The sequence below is a fragment of the Cervus elaphus genome, chromosome 28, assembly GCF_910594005.1.
Source record: "Cervus elaphus chromosome 28, mCerEla1.1, whole genome shotgun sequence".
Classification (NCBI taxonomy): domain Eukaryota; kingdom Metazoa; phylum Chordata; class Mammalia; order Artiodactyla; family Cervidae; genus Cervus; species Cervus elaphus.
Window position 1 is genome coordinate 28218667 of NC_057842.1, and position 14444 is coordinate 28233110.

General features: G+C 39.0%; 1 protein-coding gene across 6 annotated transcripts in view; it reads right to left on the reverse strand.

Annotated features, from left to right (window-relative positions):
• NCOA7 (nuclear receptor coactivator 7) overlaps positions 1-14444 on the reverse strand; it is a 156587-nt gene that overhangs the window by 31599 nt on the left and 110544 nt on the right. For 5 of the 6 annotated variants that reach the window (XM_043889872.1, XM_043889876.1, XM_043889873.1 and 2 more), the window contains 3 exons: positions 13500-13684; positions 8125-9161; positions 6665-6833 (listed from right to left, as the gene is read on the reverse strand). In XM_043889872.1, coding sequence (XP_043745807.1) covers positions 6665-6833; positions 8125-9161; positions 13500-13684 — 1391 coding nt within the window. The remainder of the gene's footprint in view (positions 1-6664; positions 6834-8124; positions 9162-13499; positions 13685-14444) is intronic. The other variant, XM_043889875.1, reaches the window with a different exon arrangement.

A 14444-nucleotide genomic window follows, 5' to 3' on the forward strand; every position in this document is an offset into this window, starting at 1 on the left:
TATTATAAACTACAATATAACATAAAAATCATCAGGTTTGTATTCTGAAATATACCTGGTTTGGCTAAGTAGAGCCTAGATTGTTCTAGAAAGTATAGTAAAGACTATTGAGAACTATGGTCTTTTGGGCACTGACCGTTATTAAAGATTTCAGTTTAGCTCTGAAACCCTTAAAAGCAAGCAAAAGATAACTTTTGATCAGAAAACACAGCATTAACTATGGCTCAAGATTTCGTGGGGTAAAACTAGGTCAGTCTGTGATTCCTTTAACTCACTCTTTTTTCTCTAAGCAAAATGTTAAGAGCATTTTTCTTAGTCTTCATGAGGGTCCTTAGGACTTGGATTATCTTCCCACTGTAAAGTGAGTTTAATAGAAGAATCAATTTTTAAAATTTCATATCTCATTAACAAAGTAATGCATGCTCACTAAATGCATGCAGATAGGATATTTAGTGGCAGAGAAGTAAAAGCAGTTTACAAAATAGTGTGTACGTGTATATTGTGTATTTGAGTATATATAGACTTACTACATTAATGTATGCATAGAAAAAAGGCTGAAAGGCTACAACAATGAAGATAAACTGTAGTTAGCTTTGTGTAACAAAATTATGAGCTTTTTATTTTCCTTTTGCTTTTTTATATTCTTCTAAATACTATATAAAGTATGCACGCATGCTTGGTCGCTTCAGTCATGTCCAGCTCTTTGTGATCCCATGAAACACAGCCCACCCGGCTCCTCTGTCCATGGAATTTTCCCAGCAATAGTACTGGAGTGGGTTGCCATGCCCTCCTCCAGGCGATCTTCCCGACTCAGGGATCAAACACGAGTCTCCTGCATCTCCTGTCGTGGAGGCAGGGAAAACAAAGGTTGCACACTCCATTGTACATAGTGGTAGTGTAGATAAAATATGTATAGTGGACTGATGCTGAAGCTCCAATACCTTGGCCACCTGATATGAAGAACTGACTCATTGGAAAAGACCCTGATGCTGGGAAAGATTGAGGGCAGGAGGAGAAGGAGATGACAGAGGTTGAGATGGATGGATGGCATCACCAACTCAATGGACATGGGTTTAAGTAAGCTCTGGGAGTTGGTGATGGACAGGGAAGCCTGGTGTGCTGCAGTCCATGGGGTCGCAAAGAGTCGGACACGACTGAGCTACTGAACTGACTGACTGAAAAATACTCATGGGCTTTCCCTTTCTCCCTTTCCCTCTCTTATTAGCCTACTTGTTATACAAATCACACTTAACAGTTACTTCATCCTTGATTGATGAGTTAAACATTTACACATGATTTGGCCAATTCTACATAATTCCTGCTGTTTCCATCTTACTGATTTTAAAAGCTAAATAATATGAAATCAATTATTATGAAATATTTTGGAGGTTAAGAGACCATAAATAATTGAAAACAGAGAACATTTTTAATTTGAATAGGAATTATTGGTTCTTTCTAAGAAAGGAAATAATCTCAGTAGAGGAAAAAAGACAAATGTATTTTTTATTTAGAAGAGTATCCAAATGTTTGGAATACAATTTGTATTAAGCCTCTAGGTAGTCATTAAGTTTCAACACATGCTAAAAGATCTGCATCTTTACCACCACCTCCCTGGCATTTTGTGTTTTGATGTCATATTTTATATCTTATATCTTCTCTTGTTTTTCCCTTAACTGTTAGCTATAGTTACAGTTGATTTTACAATTTTTTTTCTCTTTTAATCTTCATACTGGCTTATGCAAGTGGTTGATCCACAGTCTTTACTATATACTTGCCTTTACTAGTGGGCTTTTTCCTTTCCTATAAATTCTTACTGGAGTTTGGAGCCTACTCTTTTCCACTTAGAGAAGACCCTTCGACATTGCTTTTAATGAGTTGGTATAGTGTTTATGAACTCTCTTAGTTTTTGCTTCTCTGAGAAGTTCTTTATCTCTCCTATCCCGAATGACAATCTTGTCAGGTAGAACACTCTTGGTTGCATAGGTTTTTCTCTCATAGCACTTCAAATTTAACATGCCACTCCTTTCTGGTCTGCAAAGTTTCTGCAGAGAATTCATTTGATAGCCTTACAGGGATTCCCTTGTACACGACTTTTCCTCTTGTTGCCTTTAGAATTCTCTCTTCAAGTTTTGCCATTTTAATTATGGTGTGTAGGGGTGGATCTCCTTGGGTTTATTTGAGACTCCTCTGAGACTCTTCTGTTTCCTGTACCTACATATATGTTTCTCTCCTTCAGGTCTGGAAAGTTTTCAGTCATAATTTTATCAAATACGTTTTTAACCCTTTCCTCTGTCTTCTCCTTCTGGGACTCATATAAAGAGGATGTTAGTATGCCCGATGTTGTCCCAAAGGTCCCTTAAATTGTTCATTTTTTCCTTTTCGCTGTTCTGATTAGGTGATTTTCATTATTCTAATCTTCCAGATTGCTCATGTGTTCTGTATCACCGTGTGTGCCATTAATTCCTTCTAGTGGGTTTTCCATTTCAGTCTCTGTCTTCAGTTCTGACTGGCTTTTGTTTCCAAGTTCCTTATTAAAATTCTCATTCTGCTCATCTGTCCTCTTCCCTAGTTCAGTTAGCATTCTTATTATTAATGCTTTGAACTGCTTATCTGCTAAATTATTTATCTTTGTTTCGTTAGTTGTTTTTTCAGGGAGTTTTCTTGTTCTTTTGTTTGAAACGATTGTCTCTGTCTCTAAGAAATTAGGGGTAAACAGTTACCTATCCAGGTCTTGAAGGGCTGCCCTTGTGTAGGAGCATTCTGATACAGTCTGCCTGTGGCTCTGTTGGGAGAGCAGGGTATGAAGTTAGCACAGGTCATGTTTTTCCCCAGGTGTCCAGGCAGCTCTCACTTTGGTGGGAGGTGGAGCTGGTGATGGAGGAGACACAGCCAGAGCCAGGTGTGAGCTGGGGTTTCCCCTGTGCCTAGTGGCTGATGCTGTCTCATTGGGTGCGGGGTCAGGTGGCAAGGTGCTGGAGCAGGTATGAGCTGGCTCAGTTCCTCTAAGTGTGTGCTCTCTCTGTTCCCACATTGGCACCTTTGCCCCAGATGGGAGCAGCACTGGAATGGGCTGGGTGGTCCTAGCATGCCAGTCAGTGTTCCAGACTACTCTCCATCTGCTGGGTCCATGAGAATCAGGAATGGCTACTCTCTCCCCATTCAGGAAACAGTGACAGACTTTAATTTATTGGGCTCCAAAATCACTATGGATGGTGACTGCAGCCATGAAATTAAAAGACGCTTGCTCCTTGGAAGAAAAGCTATGACAAATCTAGACAGCATATTAAAAAGCAGATTACTTTGCCAACAAAGATGCGTCTAGTCAAAGCTATGGTTTTTCCAGTAGTCATGTATGGATGTGAGAGTTGGACTATAAAGAAAGCTGAGTGCAGAAGAATTGATGTTTTTGAACTGTGATGTTGGAAAAGACTCTTGAGAGTCCCTTGGACTGCAAGGAGATCCAGCCAGTCTACCCTAAAGGAAATCAGTCCTGAATATTCATTGGAAGGACTGATGCTGAAGCTGAAGCTCCAATGCTTTGGCCACCTGATATGAAGAGCCTGCTCACTGGAAAAGACCCTGATGCTGGGAAAGATAGAAGGCAGGAGTAGCAGGGGATGACAGAGGATGAGATGGTTGGGTAGCATCACTGACTCAATGGACATGAGTTTGAGCAAGCTCCAGGAGTTGGTGATGGCCAGGGAAGCCTGGCCTGCTGCAGTCCATGAGGTCGAAAAGAGGTGGACAAGACAGAGTGACTGAACAGCAACACAACAACATTTGGGGGTGCATATTTCTTTTTGACTTTTGTTTTCTTCAAATAAATACCCAGAGGTGAAATTGCGAGACTGTGTGGTACTTCCTTTTTAAATTTTTTGCAGAACCTCCACACTGTTTATCATAGTGGTTATACCAATTTGCATTCCCACCAACAATGCATGAGGTTCCCCTTTCTCTACATCCTCGCCAACTCTTGTTGTCTTTTTGATGACAAGCATTCTGACAGGTGTGAGGTATCAAGATTTTGATTTGCATTTCCCTGATGATTAGTGATATGAGCATCTTTTCCCATGCCTGTTGGCCATCTGTATGTCTTCTTTGGAAAGATGTCTACTCAGATCCTCCGCCTGCTTTTTAATTGAATTTTTTTGATACTAAGTTGTATGAGTTCTTTACATATTTGAGTTCTTTATGTGTTTTGGACATTAACTCCTAATCAGACATATAATCTGTAAATATCTTCTCCCTTTCAGTAAGCTGCTGTTTCATTTTTCTATGGCTTCCTTCACTGTGCAAACACCTTTTAAGGTTGATGCAGTCCTATTTGTTTATTTTTGCTCCTGTTGCTCTCATCTAAGAAGACGTATCCAAAAAAATATTGCTGAGACTGATGTCAAAGAGCTTACTGCCTATGTTTTCTTGAAGGAGTTTTGTGGTTTCAAGTCTTACATTTACGCCTTTAACCTATTTTACTTTTCTATGTGGTGTAAGAAAGTGATTCAGTTTTCCCAGCACCATTTATTGAAGAGACTGTCTTTGCCCTATATTCTTGCCTCCTTTGTTGTAGATTAACTGACCATAAAAGTATGGGTTTATTTCGGGGCTCTCTATTCTGTTCTATTTCCCAATCTTAAACTAAAATGTGGCTTCCCTTAGGGTAGGTAGAGACGGAAATATATAAAGAACAACTGAAAAAAATTTCCCAACATCTACACATAAAAAATCATTAACATAGTGAGATGTAATATTTCCCAGAAAAATATTTGGTCAATTAATGATTAGTTTAAGAAAGACAATTAAGTATGCCAGGTTATTTGCTAGCCAAAGACAAGAAAAACAGGGACACTATAAAATACAATGTAATGGAATTCAACAAGTGACCTACTTTAAAAAAGCTCACAACTACTTGTGTGTGAGGTCAAAGAGAAGTGCTATTTCAGCATTACAGACTTATCATGGCTTAAAGAATGACAATAAAATAACTACATGTGTGAGACTGCAAATAAATTACTCTATAATATAGATTCCTTGGTACACATACATCTCAAAGATAATAAAACTGAAAAAAAACTAAATTCTTTATATTATAAACACTACATTTCTCCAGAGAGAAAATGACATAGGTAGGTTTCCCAGTAGACCAGGAAACCACATAACTTAAATAGAGCTGAAAGAGTCAGTACTTTGTTTTCTCCACCAATAAAATCAGGAATTGGTTGGCCTAGACGTCTGTTATACATCTATGACATATGATTTTAGAACTCTGATTTTCACAGGGCTTCAGAAATTATGTGTAAATATTTCAAGAAGAAGAAATGTAAAAGACACACATTTGCTTTGTATCTCCTCATTATCTGTAAACTTGGAAGGAGTCAGTGTTGGGGTTGCAAGCACAGGTAGAGGATTACACCTTGTAAACACAAAATAAATTACATTTAATGTCTATGTTAACACGAGTTTGTATCCCAAACAGAAAAAATATTAGCAAATTCCTTAATTAAAATTCTATTAATTAGCTTCACATTAAACTACGAATTATTAAGATCAGCAATTCTTCATGAGAATTACCATCCTGGGCACTAATCAGCCAGAAGTTGTGCTCGTGTTTGGGATTTAATTTTGCTTTATTAAGAAATCATGCTGGGGAATTCCCTGGAGATCCAGTGGTTAATACTTGGCTCTTTCACAGCTGTGGACCTGGATTCGATCCCTGGTCGGGAACTAAGTTTCCACAAGCTGAGTGGCATGGCCAAAAAAATAAAGTAAAATGAAATTACCTCTTCAATATTGAGATATCTGGGGAAAAGTTAATTTAAATAAATAAACATTCATGCTTAAGGAAGCTCACTGAGTATTTATTCTTGGCAGGTATGTTAGCCAAAAAGCATGCCTTGATGACTAGTTAGGAAAAGGAAAACTGTGTGTGTTTAACAATTTTGAAGACTAGTTGCAAGGCCTCTGTGAAGAAATTTTTATTCAATCACAAACAAAAGAAAATTTTTTTCTAAAAAGTATTTTAGAAATATTTGTCCTAAATATTTCTATTATAAAGAACTCAGTGATGTACTGCTGAAGAATGTCATGCCACTGACCCTGCTGTCCCAGACAGTCACATCACCAATAAAACTTCTTTGGCAATTTAAAAATACAAATCTCTTTAGAGACCTATGTAGCCCCCCAAGCACACCCAGATGACTTCAGACACATTTCTCATGCTGCTGACTCACAGACACTTTCTCCATAAGGGGAAAGCAATCTTTAGTCCCCCAAGAATAACAGGCACTTTAAAATTAAAATCATGCCTTTCTGCAGCACTTGGGGTTTAGCTCTGCTCCATCATATTCCTTTATTCCCAACAGAATAGCACTTCCACTTACTGGCACCTGAAAATACTTCAATCTTCCTTCATTTAAAATTCAACTGGCTAGAAAGTTTTGAAAGTGGTTGAGCACACCGGACCGAAGATGACTTCAAATTTGCTATATTGAAACCACCCTTAAGCCCAAAGCTACTGAAATAATATCCTTTTAGAAATTCTAAGATGTACCATGAAGAGAAATATCTTATTCAAGAATAAAATCAAGAATTTTAAGACTAAATTAAAAATTGGGATGCAATTAGAGTCTACTTGACCAACAGATTTCCTATTCTAGCCCACACTCACCTCTCCCGAGGAACAGCAAACCAGTACTCCGGTTGCTTTCTTCGTTTGCCATACTGCTGGACCACGGCTGTCGTGTGAGTGGCAAAAGATTTCCTCATTGGTTTTCCCACTTTAATGCACAGAAACATGGGTGGAGTCTTGCTTTTCTCTTCTTTTGAAGGAAGTATATCTGAATCACACATGAAAAAAAAGAAACTTCATTACTAATAATATTGGTGATACCGAAATATTTCAACTTAGAATTTCCAGTCTCCTCTTAGTGGTGGAAAGTCAAAACATATGGCATAAACATCATATAACATGATCATGTTAGATTAGGACTAACTAAATCTTTCAGACCTTCTTAAGCACAGAAGGTAAAAGTTCTGGATGTTTCACGTTGGTCTACATCACCTGAGATGCTACAAACTAGGAATAAGGATAAAACCCAACACAACAGCAAAGAGTAGAGATTTGTGACAACCTGCAAGAATACATATCAGTGAATGGTACTGAGGACCAAATCACACCACAATGCCATTCAGTTTAAAACTGAAATACCTTCAAAAACCAAAGTGAAAAAGGAAAAGTTCCTTGAAAGATTTTTTAAAAAGCACACCCCTTTCTTTATAGAATTCTGTGTCATAGTTCAATGTTCAAAATAGATACCATATATTGCTGATTCTTCCCAATTACTACTGACCCTTGAACAACAGAGGGTTTAGAGATGCTGACACTTCTGCAGTAAAAATACACATATAACTTTAGAGCTGTCTCTCAATAGCCCTCCTCCATGGATTCAAACAACTATGGATGGTGCAATACTGTATTTCAAATTTATTGGAAAAAAAATCTGTATACTAGTGGACCTGTGCAGTTCAAACCCTTCTGTGTATCAATAAAGATATGCTCTATTGAGGAAACATTGTTCTCAAATAACTGTACCACTTTTGCCATTGCATCTGCAAATTTTAGAAAGGCAACTATATAGGCATACCTTGGAGATATTGTGGGTTTGGTCCCAGACTATCACGATAAGGCAAATATCACAATCAAGTGAGTAACACAATTTTTTTTTTTGTTTCCCAGTGCCTATAAAAGTCAGGTTTATATTATACTGTAGTCTATTAAGTGTGCAATAGCATGATATCTATAAAAGAGTACAATGTAATTAGAGAATCCTCTATTGCTAAAAAAAATGTTAACCACCATCTGAACCTTCAGGGGTAATATCTAAGATCACTGATCACAGATCACTACAAATATCATAATGAAAAAGTCTGAAATATTGCAAGAATTACCAAAATGTGAAACAGAGACATAAAGTCAGCAAATACTTTTGGAAACAGGGCGCCAGTGGTCTTGTTTGATGTGGGGTTGCCACAGATCTTCAATTTGTAAAAAAAGTGCAGTTTCTGTGAAACACAATAAAATAAGATATGCCTATAGAACAGAATAGAAAGAAATTAAAAATGGCTTACCTTCAATGGGTACCTGAATTCTCTTTAATAGCCATAACTGAACTTCAGATTTATTATCCATTTGTGCACCTTGGCCGCTATTGTCCAGAATAGGTTCCAAAGAAGAATCTGGATACTCTTTATTCATACTTTCTTCTGTAGAGGAGCTCAGTTGCAACGGAAGGGGTGTTTTCTCTTTTGCCCAGGTTTTATCTGGCTCTTCCTTGCCCTCAATCGGGGGATCACCTGTTTGGGGAAGAGAACTACTAAGGGTGATGTCTATTCCCACTGGCTCAGTACTTTTGCCATCGCTTAATTCTGCCTTCTGCACGTTATCAGGTAACTGTGACCCTTCTTTGTTCTTATTAAGGTAATATTCAATGAGTTTGACTTTATCTAAATCTTCGTGGATGTTCAGTGTGTTGTCCATCTGGCTTTCTGGGGACCCAGACCGCTTGTCCACCTCTGGCATCATATCTTGTTTCTCACAGGTTTCTAAGTCTAGGGCTCCCTTCAGTTCAGCATCACACCCTGTTCCCGAAAAGTTCAGGGCTGACTGAATTTCCGTAGAGCTGATTACTCGTGATTTAGTCTTCCTTAGTTCCTCTGGATCAAGAGAAAGGCACTCCTTTGAGGTGTCTCTTTTGTCCGTTCCACCTTTAGTTTGAGAAGAAAGTTCTTCCAAGTCAACGAAGTCATCATCTTCCCCTAAAAGAGAATTTTCTTTGGCTACAGATTCAAACGCAGCCCGAGTGTCAGAAGGTTCCTTGCTGACGTGAGCTACTGCGGTAGATTCTTGGGTTGCCTCTGCAGCGGATTCCAGTTCCTTTACCTTGTCTGACACAGAGCTGTCTGAGGGCTTCGTTTCCGTGTATTCTGGTGACTTCTCTGAAGGTCCCATTGGTGTGGAATCTGAAGTGATGGTTCTCTCTCCACTCTGCTGCCGTTTTTCTTTGTTGAGAGATTTGAACTTACTGAACGGGTTGATATCCTTTTCTGAAGCCAGGTCTTCCCATTCTCCAGGCCTGTACAGAGGACAAAGATCCTGAGGTAGGTCACTGCGGGGGGAAAAATTGTGGGTGCACATGGAATGTTAAGAGCAAAACCAAAAGCAAAAGGATGAAAGGCAAAAAAAAACTGAAACAAAATCCAACCAAAAAACCAAAACATAAATATACCACAACTCAAATTTATGTTTAAAGGACTTTAAAGCAAGGAAATAAAATCAAGAGATTGACTTCAAAATGAAAAATTAAATCAGCCATAAGAAGTGGCAAAATAAAGAACCATGAGAGTTGCTTGCATATCCTATTAGAAGCAAATGAATGGTATTTGAGGTCATTTATGAACATGGAGATGTCACCCACCAGATTTTTAATGATGAAATAAAGTTTCTGATTTTCATGAAGGACAAAGGAGAGGGAATGTTGTAGTACTATGTCTAAAATTCCTTAGATATTCAAGGCTTTTCCTTTTTTCATAAAATAGTACATAAACCAACTACATTACTTTTTAAAAATATTTTTATTTATTTTTTAAAATTTATTTATTTTAATTGGAGGCTAATAACTTTACAATATTGTAGTGGTTTTGCCATACATTGACATGAATCAGAATGGCTCATTGACGAAGTAGCTACTCATTTAACTGCTCTGTAAAGTAACTGACATGGAACCATAATTTTGGTTTCATGGTTTAAGATCCAACGCTTTCAAAAAGAGACATCCTTCTACTCCTAAAAGAGATACAAGGGGATTATTTCCACTATTACTGCAGGTATATAGCACCAGCTCAATTTTACAGTTTAAAAATTTATGAAAATAAGTCAAATAAGTTCTTACTTACAACAATCAGTTTACATTTCTTATCTCTTTCATTTTATTACACTATCATTTTACTTTATGGCAATAAGCAGCTGTTTTATCAGCTGAAACAGTTTCCTGGGACAAGGTCAATTATTTTTCCTTAGTGACAGATGCTTTATTACCCAGATTTAAATTATACAAAAAATATTGATTAAACATGTTTTCCAAAGTCCTCCACAGTTTACTTACCTTACTGTCGATATGGACTAAAACACAGATATGAAACCCTTTTTAAAAATAACATGTTTAGATTTCAGAACTAAATTTTCTAAAAAGGCTAGATCATATTCAGGTAATACTTTATTATTCTGGCTTTGAAATGATTATGACAATATTCAGCAAAGTCCTAGGGAGTTCAAGTTACAAGACTGTCTCCCCAAAGTTACTGAATAAATCACTTGCATGGAGCATCCAGGTTTTTTCCAATATAAAATAAAAGCCTATGTAACTGTTAGGCTCTGATAAATGCTTTAAAGTGAAAGTGAAGTCACTCAGTCACGTCCGACCCTTTGCGACCCCGTGGACTGTAGCCTACGAGACTCCTCCGTCCATGGGATTCTCCAGGCAAGAATACTGGAGTGGGTTGCCATTCCCTTCTCCAGGGAATCTTCCCCACCCAGGGATCAAACCTGGGTGTCCTGCATTGCAGGCAGACACTTTAACCTCTGAGCCACCAGGGAAGCCCGATAAATGCTTTAAGAGGCCTCTAATTCATAATTCATTTCAATTCAATAACCATTCGCTGAGCCCCTACACACCATATATGCTAAAAGACAGTTGTGACAGTGTCTCTGTCTGGAAGAAGCCTGCACACACAAAAATGTTCTGCTCACCATGAGCATCTCAAGAGATGTTATAGATGCTTCAATCTTAGAGTCAAGTATAATGTAGCATAATTTCCATTTTCAGACCCCAAATTTAATTTGGCATATTAAAGACCAAAGTCAGTCCTATAACAAAGAAGCCCAGCTTTTCACATACTTAATGATCAAACTGATAAGCAAAACCATCTTCCAATGAACACCTAAGTCCCTTCCTCATCTCTTACTTCCCTGGCTAGCTTAACTTCCACAAAGAAAGCATATGACTGCACTCTAATCAGCCTCCTATATTACCTTCTCATCTACCCCTTCCTTCTTGTTCTACGTAATCCAAACCAGGATTAATTTAGCCATCTGTTTTTTGTTTTTTTTTTGTATTGCAGCTGCCAAGCTCTTCTGGGGCAATGTACACAGTGGTGTCAACTGGCTCTGCTGTTAATTAATGTTTTCTAGACTCAACCAGGGACCTAATGATGACCAATAATCCCTTCAGTTGTTCCTTTCCTAGTCTCCATGGCAGCTGGAGCTACAAAATGTCTTGCACAAAGTATATAAGGCCTGAAGGTGAAGATCGAGAGGTTTTACACACACACACTTTTATTATCCTCTAATAAAAAAATTTTGTTAACAATAAAAATAAATAAAAACCATTTGCACATGGCAACCAGATAATTTGCACTTCTTGTTTTAACATATAACTTTAAATAATGAAATTTAAACTACTTTAAACTTTTCAACAGTTGATGGAATTTTGAGGTCAGTACCAAATTCATTTGCCACTGATTCTACTACCTCATTCTATTTTGCTCATTGGTGCACATACTCTTCATTAGACTAAAAACATCTTTAGATCCCTGCATCCACAGGAACAATCACTACAACTCTGAAATAATTTCAGCACACCAGGAGCCAATTCTCAACTCCTCCCTCTCCCCCCAGCTACAGCATTAGCCTCGGACCATGAAACACAATCTCACAATGAGAGAATGCTTTCTGTAAGGATATATCTTCCCTATTACTAAAGAACACTTAACATCCTACCCTGAAGATGTGCAAGAGAATTGCTCCATTAAAAGCCATCACTGGGGAGGAAATGCCCCTAACTGCCTGGCCATCCACTTCCAAACTTAACTGTTTCTTTACCTGTTCTTGTCTTCTTTCCTCTCATCACAAAGAACCCCATGTTCATTCTTTCCAAAACTAACTCCTCCACTCCCTTTCCTCCTTCTCATCTAAAGATTCCAAGACGGCTGGACACTCCCTCACATGGTTCTCATGGAACGCTATGTTCATGTCTAGGTATACAGTGCTGTTCAGATACCACTCCTGTCCGCCTGTTGTACCCAGCAGACAGAGAGACAGTGGCTGTGACCCACTCGTCAACATATCCCTGCCACACAAGAGGCGTGCACTCAGATGTATTAGAACCCTCAATCTGCATGAATAGAAGATTTCCACAGAATAATGAAGAGTTTCAGATATGCACGGAAGGTTCAAGTAAACAACCTATACATATTAGGCAGCAGGCTATTTTCTAAGAGTTTTGGTATATCAACCCTTTTAGTTCTTGTAACAGCTCTGCAGGCTAAAAAATACTATTAATTCCATTTTACAGATGAGAAAACTGAGGCTCAAGACTGAGTTACTCAGGAAGGTCGTGGAGTCATATAGTGATAGAAAATCCAGGCATCGTCACGCAAAACTTCCTGGCCTGCTGTGCTGCCTCCTAGAACCTCTCACTTAGATGCTTCAGCCAGGACTGAGACCTCAGGGGCCCTGCTTCCATGGTTCCTTCAGTGGCTAGGTCACTGCAGGGTCTAGAGGATCAGTAAGGACTGCAGAAGTCCAGGAGAGCCTGCTGGCATAAACCCCTAGGCACTCTGTTTCTGGGTTAGCTCCCTAGTTTCCTTTCATTCTTTTTATGAGTCCAAGGGGCAGGTTTCCCTTTGTACTGCCAGACCCACTGCTGTCTCTTCCTTCCTACCACTGACAGCTTCCAAAGATGTTTACTGCGAGCACATACACACTATACAGAAAGAGGCACGCTGACAAGATGACAGAGAATCAGATTAGCTCTACAAGTGAATCGATTCTCTGAGTTTCCTTCCGCTGTTTCTTCATGGGGAGCTTCTCTTTTTTCAATCAAAAAACTCAGTTTTAGAAGACAAAAGGAATCAGATCTAAAGCAATATCCACCTACACTTCAGAGACAAATAAACTACTATTACTCTCTTTCACACCATTTAAGGTAGTCTGGCTACAAGGCAGTGTCTCTGCACTGTCCACTCCAATCTCTCTCCACAAAGGATTAAGGAAAGACACAAGCTGAGGAAGAATATAACTCTGCTTACCAATTAAACCGAATAGAAAATCCTGATTAACTCTTGATAATCAGACAAATTCTTTCAGAGAAACTTCACTTATTCTTTCGTAAATTAAGAATACACATTTAGGAAAAGAAGCCAAAGAAACAGCATTTTTACATGCTAGCTTTTTTGATTTTGTCATCTGTGAATGTTCTACTCTTCCCTATTATTGATTTTATCATTTCCATTTTCTCTTTTTTCTATTTCTTAAAAATTTAGTACAGATATTCTACCTTCAAATTCACCTCTACACAGTCTCTCACTCCCACCAATGCCCTCACTTTTTAATTGCATTTAATTCTCCCAGTACTCCCTTGGCTGGTAAACAAAGAAAGGTGTCTTACGATGGCAAGGCATCTTTGATCTTCATGTGGGAGATGTCATTGTAGAGGGCGATGGAAACGACCTCTTCCATGGGGCAGATGAGGCCGTATTCCTCACAGCCATTTTCAATGACCAGGGGATCGGACTTGTGAGGGTCAAACATGATGTTGTTAGGAGTGACAATCATGACGCCTCCGACCACACCCTGAGGAAGAAGACAGAACAGAGTCGCTACAGGCGAGATGCAGCCAGCGTAGTAGCTTTAGTGAACCCATGTTGCCATTCCACTGACTTCGTGAACCCCGGTATCTGACAGGACAATTGCAACCCTTCTACTGGAAAAACAGGCTGAAGAAATTGCATCGTTGGGTGCGGAGTGCTGAGTCAGAGAACCAGACATGCCTTGCTGTGGCCGTCAGCTGAGCCTGGTTCGAGCATGGCTGCTCAATAGAACAGGGATCTTGGGTTTCACATGTATGTCTCAGATTCCCCAGTTCCCTGTTGGTAAAACAAGAAGGGCTGTCCCAGGTGGTGTCCTGATTGAGAACTGTGGACTTTACAATTCCCTCAGCACGTATTTACGTGTCCAGCAAGTGCATGGTACTGTGCTCTGGGGGCAGCTATCTCAGTCTCGGTGCCAAAGAACACCCCTAATATTTTGATCTAAGATGCTCAGAAAGCCCACATTCAACAAACAGGAATATGAAATTTTTACAAACAGAAGTGAATATATTCAAACCATGGAAACTGAAAGCAAAGAACAGTTGGGAATTCCCTGGCGTTCCAGTGGTTAGGACTTAGTACTTTCACTACTGAGGGCCTGGGTTCAATTCATGCTTGGGGAACTAAGATCCCACAAGCCATGTGGTGTGGCCTAAAAGAGAAAAAAAGAAAGCAAAAACAGTAGCATGGTGGGAGCTTGTCTGAAACTTTGTTGGTTTACATGGTAGACCATGTTGACCATG